Below are 25,384 nucleotides of genomic sequence, written 5' to 3' on the forward strand. Positions count from 1 at the left end.
CTAGCATTGAAGGCCTGCCCTAGGGAGGGTAAAGTCTGTGTATCTGCCCTCCCTCATGGGAGGCTTTAAGCAGATGGTTTAGAAGAAAGCGGTAGTCCGCAGAGGAACACAGCTTCAAAAGTGTAATCACTGTTTCATGTTTCAGTGCTCTGCGCAGCACATACATTACATCAAAAAGTTACTGCATGCAATGAAGACACCATAGTTTTAATGTCCACCTAACACACTGAATGCAGCTGTACGCTGGTATAAAATATGTACTTGATTTGCAAACCAACCCAGATATTGTATTGATTTGCCAATCATAATGGGTCTTATGTGTTGTTAGATATATTGTACACAGCTTTAGGAGTGATACGAGGCGACTTCTCCTCAATTTGACCTGTCCATTCAAGCTGTGCCAAAAGAGCACTAAAGTTGTCCTTAGGTGGAGGCTAGTTGGACAGAAAACACAAACATGAATAAATAAATACATAAATGTTGAAGACTCTTAAATGCCCCACCGGGCCAAACACTCATCATCATTTTTAACCTGCCTGATCACGATTGGAAGACTTTTGCCACTGTCCATGGCTTGTCCCTTTCTTTGTTTCTGTCAACTTACTTGTGGAAGGACCCCACTGCAAGTTGCATGAGAAGTGCATATAGCTCAGCAACTGTCCTAACCAGCTCAGCAGTATCAACTGGCCCTGAAAGCTCTGCCCTGGTTCCCAAGCCAAATCAAAGTTTACTTTAAAATCAACCATAGGACCTGATTAAGCAAGATTACGTATATATGACGACTTGCTTGATCAAGCCTCTCAGAATAATTACTTAAAAAATTAATAAACATGTTTTGTGTATTAAAATCTTGCATATCATTACACTATAGTTATCCAAAGGATGCTTGTCTATGTGCTTTACAAATATCAACACGCTTTCACCTAAAATGGCTGCTGCCATGTGGGGAATCTTCTACGCATGCGTCTGTCATACTCATGTGACTTCACTAACCCTTCTGGGGGAAAGTCTTTTTCACGCTTGCGCACTCTTGCCTTTACCTCGTAACTTTAGGAAGCTTGCATAGCTGCCTGTGCTAATATTGTCTGTCTTGCTTAACAAATTATTGCTAAAGGATTTAAATGGGATTAGAATAGTGATAAGTGGTATACAGTGCATACATTCATTCTTTGTCTAAAACTGTTCTTTTCTATTCTTACATGTAGCCAAATTCATGTTGGCATGCCGAGCTGACAAACTCAATCAATGGAGACACTGCAGCTGCAACCCTTGGACGTTTTCCAAAGGACAATGTGATAGAAGATGCTCGTGGGAATTACACCTTGACCCACAATGAATGAACTAGAACAATTGCAAAAGATACTTTTCTGAGCATGCTCAGATGACCAGAACGACGTAATGCGAACTCTGAGAAATGGGTGTCAACCAATATTCAATATTAATGTGGATATGTTTCAAACTTTTATGATACATTGACCTCTCCACTCCCCATGTCCAATCAAATTTGGGGATACTGTCATTTGCAACAATAGGGGGTGGTACATTGCCCCAAAAACAGTATAACTAGGGTGGGCTTAGTTAGTTAGTTGTCCGAATGGCTGACCTGTCACTGACCCAACGCACTCAATAGGTACCGAGAGCAGAGGTGCTGGCGGAGCACTCTGTCAGAAGATTCAAAACCTAGATTGGGATTTGGAGAACCTAAGTGCTGGCGAAGCACTTTAACAGTGGACTTAGAAATTTCCCTGGGAAGTTGGCTATTAGCTGCAGAGAGAAGTAAAGCTGGTGTTCCAACTTTAACTGTGGATGCTGGTCCTAGTCCTTGGTGGTCCCGTCCTGGTCCAATTTGGCTGTATCCTGTCCTGTTTCCTTTGGTCTGCACCTGCTCGCCTTGCTGGCATCTTTCTTGGGGTCCTGTCCTCATTCCTCCCCACGTTCGGGGTTGAATTTCCTTGCACTTCCTAGGTAATTATAAATAGGGCTTATTCACTGGACTCTTAATGATTTTCTATGCCTAATGACTTTTCCTTCCGTTTAACGGCAATTCTCATTCTAATTTGCATCTTCTTAATTGAATATGAATTAATAAAAGTGTTGTGGTTTCATTTATTCAAAAATGTACCTAGATAAAGGTTTTCAAAACTTTCCGAGTCTGTGATTACTATATGAGTGCAAATGTTATTTTCCTATCTATCTTAAAACAAATACTCTGATCCGTAGGACTTTAGGTACCGGTGACAAGGATTGGTAAATTACGGTATAGGTCCTAATGGTAAACTATTAACTGATGCTGGTTTTTGTAGCACAGGTTACTTGGTTAGACTCACAAGGGCCCAGGTGAGTATGTCAGGTGACCGGTGCACTCTATCAGACCAATTGGAACCAAATCTGCAAGGGGATTAAAAATTAAATTCAAGCTCTGCAGACCAACCAGACAACAATAACTAGTTCAATAGTTGGACCAGCCATGTTCAAACCACCCAAAAACCTTTATAACTCTGTGATTCCAAGTTCCAAGAGCATTCAAAATAGCATCAGGCTTCACAGACCAACGAGGCAACATCCACCGGTCTAGGGGTAGGACCAGCTATGATCAAACCACTCAACAACATTTACAGGTCCATGGTTCCAAGCTTCAGGAACATTCAAAATAAGCTTAGGCTCTGCAGACCAACCAGGTAGCAAACACTATTGGTCCAAAAGTGGGACTAGCCATGCCCAAATCCCTGAGACAATACAAAAATGGAGTGGCAATGTTCCACAATTAATACATAGAGCACAACATTAAAGCTTGATAATTTATAAGTTTAATTGTTTATCAGTCAAAACGTTTCTATTGGCACAACCTTCATTAGTGCAGCACAAATCCCAGTACAATGTCCTTATTATATGAAAAATTATGTTGTGTTCAGTGTGTATGTTTCAAATCCCAATTCTATCAGTCAAACACAGTTATCAACACAAAATAATTTTGTACAGAATTGATGGACACTATTCCTTCTGTCTAATCTAATTTTATTTTAACGTTTTATCTGTTTTATTTTAGAGGTCCTTAATATAAATTGCTACAAAGATTGGTTGCATGTCATATAATTCAACTCCCTACATAAATGGTGGTCTAATTTATCATGAGAGCTCATCATATTTTTCTCTTTATTATATTGAGTTGCATTTCTATGGAATACTATTGTAGAAGCTACTGATTATAGTCAGTACTCAAAGATTCGTATAATTGCCTTATCTGTGGCTTGCCCAATCACTTCATGGAGTGATCATTTTGCATATTCTTTATTAACTGGTCTTCAGATAAGAGATTAAACAGTGCATGAATGCACACCATGTTAATCTGGGACCATGTCTTCTTCAAAACATCCATTTACGATTATGCATCATAATTCTCATAATTTAGAAAGAAAAAGAATGCCTCTTTTGTCTGCTTTACTATGTAAGAAAGGAAATTGTTGGAATTCTTCAAATACCTTATCTCTAAAGACTTCCCCATAGAAATTTAAACTTTTGCATTACAATCAGCCTACAGTAGTAACCAATCATGAGGATTCCAAAGTACAAAAGATGATACATAATCAAGGTAGTGGCCTAATAATATATCATTATTGCTGCAAAGACAGTGACATTGACAAGCCAAATGACACTGTTTTCTGCAGCAGGGCAGTAAAAAGGTTAATTTCAAACCCTGAATATTTATATCTGGAAAGACTTTTTGATAATTCCAGGAGTGCTTTGTTGATAAACAAATTGAAAGCCCTCCACTTGCATTGCCCATAGTATTAGAAATCACAACGTTATTAATCACATTGAAGTTCTCCACAGTTAAATTAGTCAATGGTTTCCTGAACACCGATTATATCTACATTTGAGCCCCATAACAGGAGAAGTTTTTCGAGATTTGAAAATTAACCTGCCACATTCGAGGACAAGATTGCTAAGTTTAGGCTTGAATTGTGAATTACCATGAATGGAAGTGGAATGGATCACCCACATATTTATTGGAGATGAAGGGGAAAAACTTTACCCACAAGTAAAATGTTATCTCCATGAGAAAAAAAGGAAATTACATTGTGAATTTGCTCAGCTGACTTAATTTCTCTTGTCTGATACTCTGCGCTGCATTTAACTCCACACAGAGGGGCAAGGAGCCCATGAGAAGTGCCACATGACATTCCCAGTAGCACCCCTGAACATGTGTCTGGCACAGCTTTCCAAGCATTCTACTGGGAAGCTTATGAAATGTACGAAACTTAAAAGCATGTTCAGACGGAGATGCAAATCTCCTCTTATGTCACACGCAATTCTTTTGTGGACGGAGCCTACAGTAATCCATCCATCCATCCATTGTTGTAGATTTGATTACAATCCTGTATTAAAACAATGTGAAACATTATTTTTCTCTGACCTGCCATGGTTGGATGTCACTGATGTTGACACATGCCCCATTGGTGAAGGGACCCTCCCCTGGTTTGCAGGACACCAGGACATTCAATGCATGAGCAAAAGCATGGACTGCAAGATAACTGTGGTAAGTGTAGCTCAGATCATTGAGTTCAAACAAAGATATAGCTGCCTCGTTCATGGTCTCATTCCCTGAGCAATACTCCAATTGTGGCCCGACTGTTCCTACAGTTTTCTCCTTGTTTTCTTCTGGCCACTGACAGTGGAAGGCCTTTCCAAAGAAGTCTTTAAGAAAGATGTCATCAGGAAATTTGTCAGGATGAAGCTGGAGGAGAAAGTCTTTAAAACCTGACATAGTGTTTGTGTATGGTTTGAGACCCAATGTGTCATTCAGTATTCTCCATGCCTCCCCTGCGAAGAATCCTGGAGATATTCCAAAGTATGCAGAGAAAATCCAGGTCTTTCCTGTGATATTCTGATCATAAATTGTTTCCAATAACAACTTCACTTGTGCTTCTGCACTGTGAATAATAACCGCCTTCACTGTGTGTCTTCGTATGACTTCAAAAACCCGCCAGACTTTCTCCTTGGGGTACCGCAAGTGGATTTTCTCCATAAAAGCCACACAGCCACCATTTTCTTCGATCAACATCTTCACCTGCTGGCCTCCCTGTATGCCCACTTCATCATCGGAAATTATCATTCCCACATATGTCCAACCAAAGTGCCCCACTAACTGTGCCAGGGCGATATTCTGAAATGAATTGCCAGGAACAGTGCGAAGGAAGGACGGAAACTGGAGTTTGTCACTTAGGGTGGAGATTGCAGCTGAATGGCTGATCTGTCAGAAAATAGAAACAACATGAGGCATTCATTTCAATAACTCTGAATCTCAAATTATGTTTACCTCATGTAAGCATAAGTTATTTGGTGTAGCTTTGTTTGGCATCTGCAATTGGAGAAGAGCAATTTAGACTCCATTCTTTACACATCATCATTCAGCTATTTGCAATAATATTTTGACATTATATTTATTATTATCATTATTAACCATTTATAGAGCACAGCTATCACTCAGCGGGCAAAATGAAGCTAGTAACTTATCTGTATAGAAGAGGTTCTGTGAGTAGCTTATAGAGGAATAATCATTATAATGTCATTACTGGGTAAAAAGTCAGGTTTTAAGGTTTCTCCTGAAACTCAGCAGATTAGAATCAGTTCTCAGAGAGAGAGGTAGAGTATACCACAGTTGAGTTGCTTTGACTTGGAAAACCCTACCTCCATGTTGTATCTTTTGAAAGCGAGTACACAGACGAGGCGAGCAGAGGATGATCTCAAAGTTTTTATGGGTTCATAGTAGGCAACTTTCTATTTTAGAGACTTTGGTTCCATGCCATTCAGCGCTCTGTGCATTATGCACAGGGCCTTAAAATACACCTTTCCTTCACTGGAAGCCAATGAAGTTCCTTCAACATGCCAGTTTCTATGTCAAATCTCGATTTGTTTGGCGCTAACTCAGTAGCCATTACCTGAATCCTTTGAAGCGATCTGATTAGATAGTCTTGACTTCCTGTACGCAATGAGTTAGAGTAGTCAAATCTGCTTGGTACAGTAGACGGTACTACTAACTTCCCAGAAGGCTGTGGAAGCAGAGGGACACTTTTCTTCAGATTTCTATAAAGTCCAAGGCAGACAGCTCCAGTTTTATTGATGTGAGCCTCCATTGAGTGTCTTTCATAAATTTGGACCCCACGATTCCACACAGAATGTGCTATTTCCACATCTGTATCAATGGTCCATGACCAAAAGTTCCCTGGGAGCTGATGTTGTAAATTCCCTGGCAAGCAGCACAGAAATTCAGTTTATCTCGGTTGAATTTTAAAGTGTTCTCATTGACCCATTTGGCCATCTCTTTCAGACAAACTTGAACATTATTTAGATGACTTGGGTCTGATGTTTTCAGTGATATTGTTAATTGAGTATCATCTGCATAATTTTCAAATTATATCCCAGTTAAAGTCAGCAATGGCCTTAAATAAACATTGAACAAGATGGGGCTTAGGCGCGAACCTTGAGGCACCCCATGCCAGATGTCTTTGTATTCAGATACAAAAGGGGGAGAGTTATTGCTTGTGATCTTCCGGATTGGTAAGATTCAGACTGTTTAAGAAGTATACCTCCTATCCCCATCTCTTTTAAGTGGGTGAGCATATTTTGTTGGCTGATGGTGTCGAAGGCGGCAGACAGGTCCAACAGGATTAGTACCTCCATTCGACCATAGTCAACCGGCATCCTCAGTTCTTCAGTAGCTAAGACTTATGCCGTTTCTGTACCGTGGACTGGCCTCAAGCCCTTCTGTTCCGGTACCATCAGGTTATTCTGTTTGAGAAAGCCCACCAAGATCTTACCTAGATACTTTTCTGGTATCTTGATCTAAAAAGGAATTTTCGAAATAGGACAATAATTACTGGGCTTATGAATGTTGGCCAAAGGCTTGTTTTAACAGTGGGGTTACAAATGCCTTCTTCCAGGCTATTGGTACTGTATCACTGTCAAGGCATTGGATGCAAATCATTCATAGAGTTGGGAGGAGTACATCTGATTTATCTTTACAAATCCCAATAAGATTGGGATCTAGTGGAGAACCTGATGAAATGTACGATGTGCCTTAATAATATGATCGTGTGTGAACATTTAGACACATGAATGAAATGTATTTACTGTAGAAACTAGAGTTTTATAAATGTGTGCACTCATTTTTACTCATTTTCTGTATTAACGTTTGCATTTATAATTGAAGTCACATTTGCACATTTTCTGAAAGTCATATTTGAAAGTGTAATCATGTATACTTTTACTCATGTTTGCGTTTGTTCTTGAGTTAAATGTACACAAGTATAACCATGTATTTGAAATGCACATAAAATGTTTAGTTGAATTTAGCCTGATTAAAGTCCTTGTGATTTTGAAATATACTTTGCTTGGTTTGCATGTTCTTTCTTTTATATGTGCATTCTCAAGGTTTCATTAGCTAGAGAAAGGAGTATTGTCTGAGACAAGAAATCTTGGCAAGAAGTATGAAGATCTTATGAGCAGATGAAGCCTCCCATTCATCGCGTATGAGGAATGAGGAATGCGGAATGCTCAAGGTTGCAGAAACTGTTCACGTTCTGTGTGATGGGAATGTTTAGTAATGTTGTAAATGCAGAACACAAGAAAATAAACAACTGGTTCCTGGTGGTGTCGATAGAGATACAACTGTTGCTGAAGTTTCAGTTTGATTTAATTAGTGTACACACTGTTAGAGGTTAGAGTAGATTCCCTTAGACTTGGATGGGTACAGGCCTCTCTGCTTCCTTTCATTCTTGTAAGTGTGAAGCTTCAGGCTAAACATTTATTCCAATTTCGGAAGACATTGACTAGAGTCTTCACTATGCTGATGCCTTCTCACACTTTCAATTTACTTTGAGACCATTTTCTATGACCTATCCTTATTCTAACCTTTTAAAGAACACCTGTTTCTGATTTTCAGTTTCTATATTGCTATGGCTGTGAGTAATATGTATATTATGCGATTGAGACTGAACCAATAGCAATAATTTTGAGTTTGCCATCTGTAATCTTATACCTTTTTAATATTCTCCTGACATTTACTGGAAATAAACTTCTTTAGCTTCAATTTCTGAGTACTTTATGTGGAGCCAAATGGGTTTCACAAGGAGTGAATTGTTTTATGACTGCTAACTCCCTTGATGTATCAGTCAACTTAAAAAGATCCATCATGAGGTAATATAAATTTTATGATCGATTGTGTCCCCTATCTTAGACCCCACCGACTCCATGTACTAGTTTGAAGTGCATGTAACTTCCCTCCTGTGCTAGCTATGAAGACGCAAATACATTTGCGTCCAACGTTAACATGTTCTCTTTCAGATCCGCCATGAACGGATTGAATATTCAGTTTCTAAATATGCTATGCCAACGTCTTTTTGTGGTATACCTTACACGTTTTTCAGCTCTGGCGAAGTAGGCCTGAATTCTGCCACCGAGCCTCTTTTTACTGCCTTCTGACTCTGAAGGCCTTAGCCCAGGCTACCTCTGTGCCAGTGACCCCTGCCTTACTTCTGGCGCGGCTAACGGTGCTCGGCTCATCCCGTTGCCTGCCAAGACTGTATTCAACCTTCGAATTATCTGCTCCACTCCTCGAAAATACATTCCTGTCTGGTAGATTCACGTCAACATCCTTCCAGCTGCAGAGCAAAGGGTTAGGCCTCACTGTCTCTATGCAAGTAATTCATGGCCCTGTTTCCATGGTAGGCCCATGCCCTCCCCTCGCACCCCTCGCGTCTCATGCAGACACGTAGACGCTCATACACGCACTCATAGCCAGTATAGAATAGCCTCTTGTCCGAGAGACCTTTTCCCTCCAGATAATACAGTTCCTTAAACATGAGATATTAGATACGATTTGGGATTAGGTTGATCTGACATCCAGACATCCGTCTACACTTGTAGGGCTAAATGTCAAGTCCCCCTTCACCCCTCAGGTTACACGTACATTACACGTCATACTGCTGCGCGCGCATCTCTGCCATGTATTTTTGCTGACACTGCCGGATTCACTCACGGATCCGCCTACTTGTGACATCATGTTCAATGACGTTCTTGTTCACGCCTTCATGCACGCCTATTGTAACGCCTTTTGTATTACGTACACGCATTCTTATCTCTCTTCTCAGCTGTTACGCCTCCTGCATATGCCTTTACTGTAATGCATTGACTATATATATGGATGTCTGTTAATAACGAATTGTCGCATACTTGTCGCATACTTGTCGCATACTTGCATATTCGCATATTACCATTGACTCTGTCAGTCTGTCCCTTCCCGAACCTATGTGGTGACGGAATGGTATGCCACCTTGGCTCGAGCCAATATGCTAATCACCCAATTCCTTTTATAGGAAAAAAACCCTTTTGAGAAACCTCAAATATCACGGATTTTGCCTCTTATTTATTATGAGTTATTCTTATTGATTTTATCGCATAGAAATTAAGCACCGGTAATTAGAATTTACCACAATCAGATGAGAAATTGTAGATCACACACCTGCACGTCTTTCACAATGTTCGTCTAAAGCCACGTCAAGGTAAACACGAGAATCTGCTAGCTGTTTGGGTAAGATTTGGGCTGCTTCAGGCAGGTTTGATATTGGAGTAGTGTACTCCATGTATTAATCGCTCCTATTACTATGTGCATTTTACTAAATTTAACAAGATTCCATTGAAATACATAAACAAATGATGCATGGTGTAGCATTCTCATTCATATGTAGTTAGTTTGTAAATTGAAATGTATTTTGGGTGTGAGTCCAGAATATCCAGGAAGTCATATCATGATACCCTAATATCATACCCAAAATATTGAGAACAAAAATATTAACAGGTAAAGTATGCATTGATTTCTTATACCTAACTCCACAACTGCCTACCTTAATGATATCTATATTTTTAAGGTACATAGATGTGGAGTTGAGAAAAGAAGGATTTACTACTGTATATGCACTTACCCAATATTTCTGGCTAGGATATTGAGGTATAACGATATCTCCCACTCGAGTATTCCTGTCTACATCCATTATTTTGGCCACTATTCTGTTCCAAATCCACGTTAGGAAACCTCTGCTTGGTCCGGCCATTAAGGGCCAGATTGTTCATCAGTAATTTGCAATACTCACATGCCTACCTTTCCTTATCATAGTGTTCCTGGATAGGAACCAGTGATTGTGTCTTTGAATAAGTTCCTCGTGTTGTTGTTCCATTCCCTTCCTTAATGTTGGCATGTGTTGTTTCCTTCACAAGCCTAAGGCTACAGAAGCAAACTTTACCCAGGATGGACAGAGGGTGCTTCAGAACTTTGAGAAGAAATCAAACCTGGAGGTGCCTCTTCCATGTCGCATCCTTATCTTTGGGTAATACTAGAGCACCATCGCCTCTCCCCAATCAGACATTTATGTTGAGACACTCATTAATTTATTGCATGGAAATGAACGTACACTGCATCTCTGTCCAAAGACCTCCACTCCGATTTTATTTGAAGCTGCTTCTTTCAATCACAACTAATATTTACAGATTTTCAAGAAATAAACAAAGGTGTAGCATTGATGTTCGATGAAATACAAAACCACATCTCAGTAGAGTACAGTGGGTTTTCAGAGGCTTTAGAAATGGTCGCATGTAGTTGTGGATCTAATCAAGAAAGAGGTGTTCATATAAACTAATGCTGCTCACATCATTGATAGGTAAATGTTCCTCCCCCGCTGAGTAACATAATGAATAGGTAGATGTTCCTCCTCCACTGAGTATGGAAAATAAATTAGACAAAACTCTTTCACCTTAAGCTGGAAGAACAAAATTACTTTATGCTTACAGGAACAATCAAAAAGTAACAGCAGAGCATATGGATGAAAATGTAACTCCCTTAATCGACGAGCAGATGTGACAGCAGCTAGAAAGTATTTTCAAAGTGAAAAATTTCACAGTCAGTGGAACTAAGAGGTTTAAATGGATGCCTCCTGTCATACATCTTATTATCATATTTACTGCATAAATGACTACAATATCCTTAATCCTTTCGCTGCAAAGCCTTTTCCTCCCTATGCTAAGCCTTCTTTTGGCTATTTGGCGTAGTTCACGCTTAGGCCCCAGTAACTTTTTGACCATATACGGTATCTACGCCGAATTTGGGTCCTTTTCTTCCAACCTCATGGGAAATGTAAAGGTACCCAGGGTTTGCTGATTTCCCTGGATGGAACCCAGAAATTAGCCACAATACAGCTACATTTTGTTTTTTTTTCGGAAAAATGGGAAAAAGTGCTGCAGAAGGAAGCGTCTGGTTTCTTCCCTGCAAATGGTATGAACAAAGTGTTTGTGGTGCTGAAATCACCATCTTCGCAGCTTTCGGGAACGGACAGACCTTTGTCAGAAAACACATTTTTTATACACAGTTTTGGCATTTTACTAGACATTGCCTATTTCTGCTATCCTTTCAACCTCCTTTCAGTTAGTGGTAGAAAAGGGTTTGAAAGCAATAATGAATCCTAGAATGCTATACATTTCAGAAAAGTAGACAACATTTAGAATTTATCAAGGGGTCACTTGTGTGGATCCGTCAATGTTCTCTTTATAGAAACTCACAGTTGAAAATAAGACAAATTGAAAATAAGTTGAAAAAGACAGACATTTGTGCCAAAGTTTTCACCTATAACTTCTTCTAAGTATGACAGATTTTTGAAAGCAATATACTGGTACATCCACTGGACTTTTTGATTGTGGGGATATATAGGACTTGAAGTTTCACCAAGAACCCAAGGGACCCAGAGCCAATAACTGAGCTGTGTCTTGCAATAGTTTTCATTGTGTATATATCAATTCATTTGGTAAAATATAAAGAGTGAAACATAGGTATCAAAGTGTATTTATGAAATGGGAACAGAATATAGAGTTTAGAAACTGTAGCTAGTCGCACATCTCCGAAATTGTGGGTACCCATACTAGCATGTGAATTATAGGACATTTTTCAAATTGACCTCTTTTTTACACATTGTCTTTCATTTGTAAGGCAGAAATGCATCAAAAGTTAAAAGTAAATAACAGTTGCTCTACAAAAGTGTGTTTTTATAAGGCTCCCAATAAAAATGGTACCTCGCTTGTGTGGGTAGACCTACTGCCAGCGACAGGAATTGGCCCAAAACGCAACATGGACACTCCACATTTTTACAGTGAAAACAGACCCATTTTTTGCAAAGTGCCTAGCTGTGGATTTTTAACCCTTGCTCAGCCGGCACATATGGAAACCTAGCCAACCTATACATTTTTAAAAACTAGACACCCAGAAGAATCCAGGATGGCGTGACTTCAGTGGGTCTCACCAGGTTCTATTACCCAAAATCAATTGCAAACCTCAAATTTTGTAAAAGAAAACACATTTTCCTTACATTTTTGTGAAGGAAAGTTCTGGAATCTGTGGGGATCCACAAATTTTCCCCCACCCCACAATCCCCAAAGTCTTCCAATATAAATGATACCTCAGTTGTGTGGGTAGGCCTAATGCTCGTGACAGGAAGCAACCCAAAACGCAACATGGACACACCAAATTTTTACAGTGAAAAGTCACACTTTTTTTTAAAAGTGCGTAGCTGTAGATTTTGAGCCCTAGCTCTGCCGGCACCTAGGGAAACATAGCAAACCTATAATGGTACCACACTTGTGTGGGTAGGCCGAGTGCCTGTGAGAGGAAATGGCCCAAAACGCAATGTGGACACACCACATTTCTGCAGTGAAAACTATCCCATTTTTTGCAAAGTGCCTAGATGTAGTTTTTAAACTCTAGCTCTGCCAGCACCTAGGGAAACCTAGCAAACCTATACATTTTTGAAAACTAGACACCTAGGGAAGTCCAGGAGGGGGTGGCTTGTATGGCTCTAACCAGGTTCTCTTACCCAGAATCCCTTGCAAACCTCAAACTTTGTTAAAAAAAAGAAAATTCCTCGCATTGCTCTGAAGGAAAGTTATGGATCCACAAAATTCCACCCACCCTGTATTTCCCAAAGTCTTCTGAAAAAATGGTACCTCACTTGTATGGGTAGGCCTAGTGCCCATGAGAAAAAATGGCCAAAAACACAACAGGGACATACCACATTTTTACAGTGAAAACTGACCCTTTTTTTCAAAGTGCCTAGCTGTGGATTATGAACCCTAATTCTGCCAGCACCTAGGGAAACCAAACAAACCTATACATTTTTTAAAACTAGACAGGTGGTGTAATCCAGAAGGGGGTGACTTGTTTGACTCTCACTAGGTTCTATTACCCGGGATCCCATTGCAAACCACAAACTTTGTCAAAAAAACAAATTTTCTCCACATTTCTGTGATGGAATGTTTTGTAATCTGCGTTGGTCCATAATTTCCACCCACCCTACATTTTCCAAAGTCTCCTAATAAAAATGGTACCTCACTTGTGTTGGTGTGTCACAAACCCATGACAAGCAAGGGCCTAAAATGTATTGTGGAAACATCAAAATTACCTATCACAAAACTACTTGGTTTTGCAAGAGGGTGGCACCTGATTTTTCCCCACATTTCTGTGATGGAATGTTCTGTAATCTGTGTTGGTCCGTAATTTCCACCCACCCTGCATTTTCCAAAGTCTCCTGATAAAAATGGTACCTCACTTGTGTTGGTGGGTCACTAACCCATGACAAGCAAGGGCCTAAAATGTATTGTGGAAACATCAAAATTACCTATCACAAAACAACTTGGGTTTGCAAGGGGGGAACCTGTTTTTTTTGCCCCGGGCTCTGCGGGCATCTAGGGAAACCAAACCCACACCATGGGAGTCCAGGGAGTTATGGCTTGTGTCCATCCCCCAAAGTTTCCCTACCCAGAATCCCCTGCAAACCTCAAATGTAGCAGAAAAAAATCACTTTTTCTACACATTTTTGTGTGGGATCACTGTGCCGACACAAATGTCCTACCACCCAGCGTTCCCACTTGTTCTCCCAAGTAAAATGATACCTCACTTGTGTGGGTGGGCCTATGGCCTGTGACTGGGAAGGGCGAAAAACATAGGGAAAAACATAGGGATCAAGTGTATAGTACAGCAAATTCTAAGTGCAACATTTAAAAAAATGTTTTTAGCCGATTCTGCATTGGACACAATAAATATAAATACTTTTATATGTGGATGACATATTTCTCATACTTACGGATCTACCTACTTCACTCCTGACATTCATGTCTACCATTTCTTGCTTCCCAACCATTTCTAACTACAAAGTCAATTGGAATAAGAGTGAAGCTCTCCTATTGTCCAGGGCTTCAACAAACGCTAGGTTTTCATTTTCAATGGAAACTGGATCACCTGAGGTATGTAGGTATTTATATTAACACAGATTTAGACCATATGATTGAAGGTAACTTAGATTAGCGTATGCCCAAAACAAAGCCAGAGTATGAAAAATTGTCCCATTTTAACCTGTCCTTTTGAGGTAGAGTACAGGCAATGAAAATTAATATTTTACTTATGCTTTTAGGAATGTTGCCTTTGACAGTTAAAATATCAATACTGAGAGATATGGACAAAGGTACCTAGACTTAGAATCTCCAAATTAATCGGGGTCCTTATTTTACTGTGCATTGACCACTACTATACAGCCCTCCATTTGCCTCAATTGGTTTCTCTTTGCCCAAATAGGATGATTCCCCAATACGGGTTCATATTGAAAGACAATGTGTATAGGCAAATTCAGGTTTACAAATGTTTTATACTCATAAATTGCCTACTTTTCAAAGTTCCAATCCTATTATTCAATCTATGCTTAAGATTTGGATACGTGCCCACAAATGACTTAAGAGTAACCCAAGACTACATAAAAAGGCTTCCATATGGCTTAACACTGATATTAGAACAGGGAAACAGACTACCTCCTGGGATATATGGAGGAGAGCAGGTATTCTAATGCTGGATCACTTCCGAAGGTGAGCTGAAAACCTTTGAAATGCTTCAGACAGAATTTCAATTGGCTACCTCCCAAGAGGGGAAATACTTACAACTATTACAAGCTCTATTACATGGACTAAGACCCTATCTGTGGATACTTGAGGATTCCCCAGTGTTCACATACTTACAAGTTTTGGGGGAATTCAAAGGATCTGTCTCTGGATTTTATCATTTCATAGTGCATAATCTACAGTCATGGCCATTACTAGCATAACTTTGCGTCAAATGGCAAGAGTTACATATTGCAGGTTATTCCCAGATGTCCTGCCCCTCCCCTTGTTGCCTTGTTCCGGAGATGCTGTGCATGTGTTCGCCCACATGCCCTCACTTCAAACGCTGAGATGGATGCCGCGATCATCCGATCCCTTGCTGAGAGTTAAGTTGTTTCTTAGCTGGCTATTCTTGGCTGAGAGAATTGAAAATAATTCAAGGTGATTAAGGTGACAACAGGGGCTTACAAGGCTATACAAGGCCTGTTGCTATGTTTTGAGGGGTTATCTGCCACAACTGCTGAGGTAACAGCTGTTGAAGGGGAATTTTGGCTACTATGCCTCAACCACATTGGCACGTTCGTCAGCTTCAAGACGATTCCCAGCTCAGACTGAGACTCAGATTCTCTCTTTCCTCATTCGCTGAACAGACCGCTAGCTCTTCACCACCACTGCGCTCAACTCTCACAGTTACTTAGGTAAGTCTGTGTGTGCGGCAGGGCGTTAGGACGGTTGCAGCTCCTGCTCCAGGTGGTCGACTGGGATTGAGATACCCATAGAGATCAGAGCTGCCTGCAGGGTTACCTGCATGGGGCTGGTTCTGGGCTTCCCTGGTTTGTCCTCTAAGAGCTATTCTGTAGATGAGCCAGGGGAGGTTTGTGATCCTCCTCCTTGCACATTGGCCGGAAACTGTGTTGCCTAGAACTTTTCTCAACTTAGCCAGCCTTTTAAGTCCATTTAGTCCAGAGGGTAGGCCAGGAAGGACCACGAATTCAGGTGTCGGAACTGGTACTGCACCAGGACACACTCCTGGTCAATCCTATCAACAAAACATAACTCCCCACCAGCTACTTTGTCAGCCATGACTGTCACTTTATTGATGCACATCGCCTACAATTTTAATACTACACTCCACAAGACTTTGTTCCTGCTTGGGTCGCTGTGGGTGGAGGCCGCTGCCATCTCCAAGTGTGATAAATCCTGAGAGAGGAGGTAAGTGGCTATTATTAATGCAGTCGACCTTTGCTGGCTCTTACCCTGGGGATTGTAGCAGACCCTTGTTGACAGCTGTAGTCGTTGTGCCTGCCTGCCTGCCCTGACCACTTTGTACAGCTGGCACTTTGGCTTTGGGTTGGGGATTTCCTACCTCAGTTCCCTCCAATCGTCCTGCAGTTCCCCGGTCTGGCCGTCTTATGGCCGCTATACGGTCCATTGCGGTCAACAACGGAGAGCACATTGACGGATAATCATGGGAAAATGTAAATATACGGGTAATGTTGCTTGCCCCTCTGATTCGATCAATAGCATGCTGGAACAGCTTGTCAGGATCATAAGCAATGAGATTGAATTGACTGAATGTAGACTTTTCACTTGATTGCGGAACACTGATAGGTTCGTGTCCCGACTCTGAAACTGTAAGCGCCAGTAATTCATCTGAAGTGAGGGCCTCTTCCTTGCCAGTCCACGCTGGTCAAGATACTACTCCTGAAACAGTAGTTCCTCCACGGTCCCCACTGGGTAGTCCCACATTAGTTACAATGAAGTTTATTATGTTTGATTAATAAAAACTCTGCATCCAAGTATCGTTTTACAAAATAATTTACACAACACAAAGCAAAGGGCACACACCGGTTCTACCTTGACTGTGGCGGCCGGCTTGGTGTCCATGTGCGCTGCCCTGGCTTTAGACAATTCCTTGGAGCTGCCATGAGTCAGGATGTCCCTCATTGACATGTTGTGTTCTTGCAGGATCTGTTCGCGCAGTTTGGACAAGGCGCAGCCCTGTATGATCTGGGCCAGGATTTCTTCGTCCTCGTCTGGGAGGGTACAGGTGCTCGCCAGTTCTTTTAGCCTTGCAGAGAAGACATCCATCGACTCTTCAGGTAGTTGGCGAGCTTGACGGAGCAAGAACCGTTCGTAGTCGGTGTTGGTAAATGGCTTGAAATAGGCTGTGATGGCGTTTGCCATCTTGGCGGAGTTCCTTGGGGGCCCTGCCTCCTGTACAGTCTTAGAAATGTTATGGATGTCTGCCCCTCCAAGGTGAATGAGCATGGGCCTCCTCCGTGGAGCTAGGATGTCTGCGGCGTCAAAATAGGTCTCAAGGCACTCAATTCATGCCTTCCACCATGCAACCAGGGAGGGTGGGGGCCAGTGATGGTGAATGGTTCTAAAGGAGGCACTGTCCCCATGTGGGTGTGGCATTGGGCGTGACTGGGGTGGCAGATTCCTTGATTTGAGGTACCCACGGGCAGAGCACGTGGTCCAGTGCGGCGTTCAGCGGGGCATCAAGCTGCGATGCAGGCGGCGACACTCTGAAGGCGGCTGTGTGGTTTGCAGGGGGTGCGAGGTTTAACCAGTGGGCGCACACAGCCACAGGAGCGCTGTGGAGGGGGCTCAGGTAAGTATGGCCAACACTGTGCGCCTGTGCCTGGTTGTAGAGCACGGTTTTGGGGCACCACATGGTGCCAGGCAAAGGCCGTCAGTCGGGCTCCCGGTGCGAGGAAATATAGACAGGGCCTGGCGAGCGTTGCAGCATAAAGCACGTGGTCTGGGAAATGCTGGGAGGATGCAGGCTGGGAGCGGGTTTCAAGCTCTTACCAGGGCCTGAGGACCACAGTATGTCCGTGGTGCAGAGGACCAGATGCCGGCGGGCACTGAGGAAGGCCGCACGCGTTTGTGCATGTGAGCGTGCGCGGACGGAGGAGCTGCCGTACTCGGGACTGAGGATGTTGGCTGCGGGTGGCACCGGAAAGCCGGCGCAGGGTCTTTGCAGAGGAGGCCGCAGGTGCGCGACAGGGTGCTCGGTGAGTCTGGCAGGATGAGCGGGAGGCGCGGCAGGAGCGTTCTTGCGTCAAAGGTGCTTGCGGCTGGCGCAGCAGGCGAGGTGAGGTTCGGCGGGGTGGGGAGACAACCTCATCGCCAGTGTTGTGTTTCTGTTACGGGTCTAGCTTGTGGAACATAAGTAGCCATGCAACACACTTCAGATAGTGGCCAGCAACCAACTAACCACACCAGGAACCCTGGGCTATTTATTCTCACACACACATGCTGGCCGAGCGTACGCTGGGCCACCCACTGTTGTTACGTAGCGGGATCTGAGTGGTCGACACCCCTCATATTTGGGGCAACGTGGACCAATCCACTGGGGACAACCTTACACATGTTACGTAAAGTGACAGCGTTCTCTGGGATTTCAAAATAGTTGTAGCAGCCTGTCTTGAGTCAGGGTAGGAGAGTGTGCAAGTTGGTGTTAAAGTATACGTAGCCAATTTGTTGTTTTACTTGCCAGCTGTTTCGTTGCAAGTTGGCAGTTGGGCGAGCCTCTTTTCCGCTACGTTAAGAAATCTTGTGAAGTGCCAATTTAGTTGAGTGGCGGTTGGGTCAAAGTAGGACTTTACTGGCTGCTGACAAGACCGAATACCTTTTTGATTAAAGATGGGCTGCAGCATTGAGGGTCCAAAGTCCAGAAGGCTTGTGAGGATGCAGATTAGGAGCAAAACATCTTCAATTCTGTTGATGCAAAGGCAGCAAGTGTTGGCTCCATGTTTCCTCTTCCAGGGAGAATCGGAACAATGCCCAGGCGATGTCTTAAAAACGTCTCCTTTACTGTTATATTGAATCCTGCACTCAGGTGTGGTTGTGGTTTGACAACTGTGTAATTGCTGATAACAAACCAACCGTGGGCTCCTTCTGCCAGAGTTGCTTTGTCTTCAATTAAGGATATTATTGTTGTGATTTTTGTTACCGTTTTTTTGAAGCTCAAGTGGGTTGCAGGATTCTCCCTTAGTTTAGTCAGGCCTAGCTTCAGTATGGAGCCTTGAAGGTACTCTCTAGCTGGTGAGTTTTCCCAGGATGACAGTTCAGCCGAGAGACGTGAATTCAGTGTACCTTGCTTTGCTCCCCTGATCTTGTGCCAGCTTTTAATGTATGCCCCCCTTCTTGCCATGGTCTGTTTCTCTAGGCTGAATTCTAGCCGTATTTATGCTGGGGAAGTGTAGTTAGGGAGGTAGAAGATCGTTCTGTAGGCACTGATGATGATTTTATCCATAACGATTGCATCCCCCCTCACACTGGCTCACTTCCATAGATTAACATCAAAAGCAGTTTTGGCTGGAGGACCTGGACTTGATGATCTAGGCACAAGTTCTGATAATGCTGTTCTTAGGGGCTTCATGGCTAGTGTTGTAAGGGGGGCGTGGCTTGCGCGCCGGACGGAGAAGACGCTCTTCCCGTGAGCTCCGTGACGGACTTTCTTCAATGATGCCGTGAGAGCGTTATATCCTGCTCTTTTGCCATCGGAAGCGGCTCCGTTGACAGCGGAAGGCAACGCGACCCAGATGCAGCCGTCGGAGGTGGTTTTCGTGCAAGGAGGACTTTGAATGCACAGCGGTAATCTTTCCTTCAGACGCGACGCGGGCGGCTGCCATTTTGTGCGCTGCGCCCGTGTTGCCGTTTTTTGATATCTGCTGCATCTCCCTTCCTTCTACTGGGCATTATTCTTCAACTTTGCCCATATTCTGCACTACCATGACGTCTTTTTTACTGTCCCTGGCCTTTTTGGTTGCCTCCTAATTATGCTCTTGCATAACTCTGTGCTCTCTGTCAGGAAAAGGTGCCGCCATTTTTCTCATGCCGTATTTGACGTGCTATGTATGTTTTGATCGCACACTTGACTTTTACCTCAGCGTTACTACACGCTTCTTGTTCCTTTGTTCTCCAATGACCATCGGTATGTTTCCACTGCCTCAATGCGTTGTTCGTGCTGCCTGGTGAATGGCTTGGCGCTACATTTCTTTGATTCTACACTCCATAACGCCATGAAGGTTTGCCATAATGTCAACTATTTAAATCAGTGAATGCCTATTGTTTGTCCTCGTGTGGCCGTTTTTTCAACTGCGCACTGATTAACAGTGCCTTTCAGTGCCCTCTTTTTTCTGCCACAAGGTGTGCACCTATTACATTTGGGCGTCCACATTATATTTTATTGTCGACAGCAGCATTGGTCACAGCTTTCTTCCATCAGCCTGCATTATGGCGAATCTCTCTACTTCGCCGAAAATGTCGCAAACAGGAACAAAACCTAAAAGGCAAAAGAATGATCCTCCCTCCCCCATTAACACTTCGAACAATCCTGTTCTTGACTCAATCCTTGAGGAGGTGCGAGGTCTTCAACCTTTTATGTCTGCTACCAACGCTAAGCTTCAACAAATCGAGGAACGATGGGTCGTCATGGAAAATAAGGTTTTGAACTTAGAGCAACGTGTCAGCGATGTCCAAGACCTCTCAACCAAGATTCCACTTTTGGAACAAGAAATCCACAAACTCAAATTGCACACTGAGGATTTGGAAAATAGAAATAGACGCAACAACCTACGCGTTTATGGTGTTCCGGAAAATTTGGAGGGGTCCGACATGGTCTCTTTTATTCGAAAACTTCTTCAGGAACTTTTGGAACTCTCCCCATCGACTCATCCTCTCAACATCCAGAGAGCACATCGTCTTGGCCGTATCAACTCCAACGCAACCAAACCACGTGGAATCATCATGCTATTCTTGGAGTTCACCGAACTCATGAATGTTCTAAAAGCTGCCAGGGCCAAACGTCGCCTTCAGTGGTCTGGTCACAACATCTTCATTTCTCAAGACCTCTCTTCTGCTACCAACGCTCGTCGTAAGGAATTCCTGAACCTTCGTCCCACGATGCGCCAACTCAATATTCAATATGGAATTCTTCATCCCTGTTTCTGCAAGATCACACACAATGGGCGTACCAAGTCGTATGATGATCCTCAGAAACTTCGAGACTATTTGATGAGTATCACTCCTTCTACCATGGAAACTGCCAGCTAATGCCTTTTCGTTTTTCAATGTTTCTCCTTTTCTAAAATCACTCCTCCAAGTCATATATCCACTCTTAACGTGTATCCCCTTCCTACCTTGCTAGTAACCTCTCTCTCACATCCTTGTATATATCCTTTCTCATATGTCCGTATCTGGTTTGCTCGTGGGTCATGTCCTCTCTCTGGTGTACCCGCGTCTCGCATGTTTTGGTTACTGTTTTCTTCTCAGATCAAGCCTGTGTGCCTTGGTCTGTTTCTTCATTATCTTTCCATCTTTCTGTCTCTTTCCTCTTTTTTTCTCTTCTCTCTCTCTTCTTGCTTCCTTCTTCTCAAGCTACCTCTGCTGTTTTCTTTTCGTCTGTATATCTTTTTCCCATGCTACTTGACTTTTCTTTCCCCTCTTGAAATGAGCGTTACCCTACCCCGAAGTTTAACCGTTATTTTTTGTCTTCTTCTATGTAGTGATCTCCTTGCTGTGTGTTGCATCCACTCTTCGCCCATTCCTCCCTTCATCCGACATGTGTAATTTTGTCTCTTGGAATGTTCGTGGTCTTGGTCATCCTGTCAAGCGTCAGAAGGTATTGTCTCACTTAACCAAATTTCATTCACAGGTTGCCTTTCTTCAAGAAACTCATTGCTCAGACATTGATTCCCTTAAATTGAAAAGACAATGGGTGGGTCAAGTTGTATTTTCTCCTGCGGTTCACAAAAAAGGGGGGGTTGCTATATTATTTCATAAGTCTTTGAATGCTCAAATTATCTCCTCTCAAAATGATGATGAAGGTCGTTGGGCAATGGCAAAGGTTGTTATTCAGAACAAGACGATGGTCTTATTAAATATTTATGGCCCTGTTCGTCCAGATCCCAAATTTTGGAAAGACATTAAATTGCTTATTTCATCCATTGACTGCCCTAATTTCATCGTTGCTGGTGACTTTAACCAATGGCTAGATCCTTTTTCAGACCGATTGTCTTCAAGTAAATTTCAACCTGATAAAACCCATAAGGCCTTTCAATCTGCCATTGCCTCTCGACCTTTGCATGACTCTTGGAAAGTGTGTAATCCTGATTTACTTGAATATACTTTTTTTTCTAATGTTCACCACACACGCTCAAGGATTGATTATATTATGATTAGTAAGTCTCTCCTTCCCTCCCTTCAAAAATCTGTTATTGGCTCTATCTTTATTTCTGACCATGCACCGGTCTACACTACCCTGGATTTATCCATTACTCCCTCCACTTTTAGTCGATGGAAATTTAACTCTTTTCTTTTATCAGATGCCACTTTCATGAAAAAATGTACTGAGTTTTTTAATGAATATTTTTCCCTTAATAACCCCGTTGACACTTCCATTCCTAACACTTGGGATGCTTTTAAGGCTTCTTTTCGTGCTTTTACGATTTCCTATGTTTCTGCCAAAAAGAAGCTTAACAAACAAAAGTATGAAGACCAACTTAAACATATTAAAACCCTTGAACATACATATTTCTCCTCCAAATCCCCATCTGCCCTTCAGGACCTGATTCAGGCCAAAACTGAACTAAATAAAATTATAACTAATGAAGCTTGTCATACACTTCTTAAAATAAAATCTAAATACCATGGGGGTCAGAACAAGGCAGGTAAAATGTTGGCCAACTACTTGAAAATCAAATCGGAACGTAAAGCTATTGGCCCAATTTTTAATGACTCACTCAATAAGCTGGTCACCTCTGATGAAGATATTGCTGAAGTTTTCCACAACTACTACCAAGCCTTATATACAGATGATACTCATCCTACAGATGCCAACCTAACAACTTTTTTTGACGGTCTTCCCTCTCCCCCAGCCCTTCCTGATGAATTTTCGCACCTAGAACGTGAAATTACCCTCCAAGAGATTACCTCAGCCATTCATTCCCTTAAAAAATCAAAAGCCCCTGGTCCTGATGGCCTACCGATTGAATTTTATTCCGCCTTTCATTCTTTTTTTGCTCCCAAGCTCCTTCAATTATTTAACTCCTTTATCTCTGAAACTAAGGCCTCTGGATCCTTTTTAGAAGCCCTCATTGTCATCATCCCGAAACCTGATAAGGATCATACCCAATGTAAAAATTTCCGCCCCATTTCCTTAATTAATTATGATTGTAAAATTTTTGCTAAAATTCTTTCCTCTCGCCTTGATTCTGTTATACCTCGCTTAATCAACACAGATCAGGTGGGGTTTGTTAAGGGCAGACTTGCTGCTGATAACGCACGTCTTTTTTCCAATGTCCTCTCTTATAGTAAAAATGTCAAAATCCCATTGGCGGCCCTATCCCTAGATGCTGAAAAAGCTTTTGATCGTATTAATTGGCAATACATGTTTCAAACCCTTACTTGGTTTGGTTTCGGTCCAAAGTTTATAGCACTGGTCAAACTCCTTTACTCTTCCCCTCGTGCCAGTATTTTTGTTAATAATCAATTTTCCAGATTTTTCTCTTTAACAAGAGGCACAAGACAAGGATGTCCCCTTTCCCCTTTATTATTTATCCTTTGCCTTGAACCCTTTTTGCAACGTATTCGTTCCAACCCTCATATAACTGGTTTAAAATTCTCTTCTATTGAAGCTAAACTCTCAGCGTATGCTGATGATGTCCTCATATACATGTCTAACCCTGAATCTTCCCTTCCGCCCTTTTTAGATGAAGTCCAGTTATATTCCTCTATATCGGGATATAAGCTCAACCTCTCCAAAACTGAAGTGCTTCCCCTTAATTCTTTGTGTTTTCAATATATGTTCAGTAACACTGATTTTGCATGGTGCCCATCTAAAATCAAATACCTCGGTATATGGTTCTCTTCCTCTCTAAAAGATACCCTTAAACTTACATTTGATTCGTTACTTAACAAAATTCAATCACTTCTACAGATTTGGTCTCCCTTATTTCTTTCTTGGTGGGGCAGATTGGACACCATCAAAATGATGATTACCCCTCATGTTTTATATACAGTATCTATGCTTCCTTTCAAAATTCCTAAATCCTATATTTCCCGTATCAATTCATTGTGTACAAAATTTTTGTGGAACAATAAACATCCCCGCATAGGATTACATAAGTTAGTGCGTCCTAAAAATGAGGGTGGTGTTCGTTTCCCTGATTTTTGCTCTTACCACTCTGCCTTCCTTATCAAACAATCCTTCTCCTTGGCTTATGATTTCCTTGATACCCCTGTTCCTAAATGGGTGCTCTTGGAACGCTCCTTTCTGAAGGATTTCTCATTTCAACATGTTCCTTTCATGACAAATTGTACCTTTATATCCAAATATCCTATTTTGAAATATTGCCAATCTACATTGCAAAATGTTTTTTCCTCCTCCCTTTCCCCTCTTCAATGTTTTTTATCATCTGTAGTTTGGTACAACAAATTTCTCAGATATAAAGGTAAATCATTCTATTTTAAACACTGGAAAGAAAAGGATATAATGTTTGTACATCAATTTTTTCTTGATTCTAATCTCCTCTCGTTTGTAGATCTACAAATTAAGTTTAACTTACCTTCTTCTTTTCTTGCTGAATACTCTATTATAAACTCTGCTATTCAGTCTCATCTATCCTCATTATCCTCTTCTTCCGATTCTTTTTCTTCTTTCACTCCTCTCACTCCACTTTACCCTCTCTTCTCTTCCCAACAACCCAAAGCTGCTCTTGTATATTCGCTCTTATTATCTAATTGCTCTGTCCGAACTAAGTCTACAGTGGAGACTGCTTGGGAAAATGATTTGGATGTCTCCTTTGACACTGCGCTATGGGATCGTTTATGGTCTCGACTCTTCAAAGTTTCTGTTGCTGCACGCATTACCCAATCCTTACTTTTTATTTATCACAGAGTTGTTATTACCCCGGTTACTATTCATAAATTTTCTCCAACATCTTCTCCTTTGTGTTGGTCCTGTTCCACAGTTCCTGGTACTCTACAACACCAACTTTACTATTGTTCCCCAGTTTTGTCTTTCTGGACTAATGTTTGGAATATATGCATGAAAATGTTATCTTTTTCTTCACAATTGTCCTTTATACACATATTTTTAGGTTCCTTAGCTGATGATATTGATATTATTACACCTTCTTCTGCTAAACTGTTAGATCTTTTTATTGCTCTTGCATTTAAAGTTGTTTTATCGTGTTGGAAAGATAATTCGAAACTCTCGGTTCACACTTGGTGGAATTATATTTGTGACGAACATAGAATTTCTATTGCCTCTTCTACCTCTGTTCCTTTGAAAATTAAATCTGACTTATTATGGCTTCCCTTTACTTCATACCTCTCTTCCAATCCTCCCCCCTTACTGCGTGCTTCTCTTCCCTCATGATCCCTCCATTTCTCTTCCTTTTTCTTC

General features: G+C 41.8%; 1 protein-coding gene across 1 annotated transcript in view; it reads right to left on the reverse strand.

Annotated features, from left to right (window-relative positions):
* Positions 1-5,113, reverse strand: part of LOC147693327 (extracellular calcium-sensing receptor-like) — a 130,643-nt gene extending 125,530 nt beyond the window's left edge. Inside the window, exon 1 of the mRNA XM_086935932.1 lies at positions 4,415-5,113. Within this exon, the coding sequence (XP_086792058.1) occupies positions 4,415-5,113 (699 nt within the window). The remainder of the gene's footprint in view (positions 1-4,414) is intronic.
* Between the last annotated feature and the right edge of the window lie 20,271 nt (positions 5,114-25,384).

This window comes from Lissotriton vulgaris, chromosome 8 (assembly GCF_964263255.1).
Source record: "Lissotriton vulgaris chromosome 8, aLisVul1.2, whole genome shotgun sequence".
In the NCBI taxonomy this organism is placed as follows: Eukaryota; Metazoa; Chordata; class Amphibia; order Caudata; family Salamandridae; genus Lissotriton; species Lissotriton vulgaris.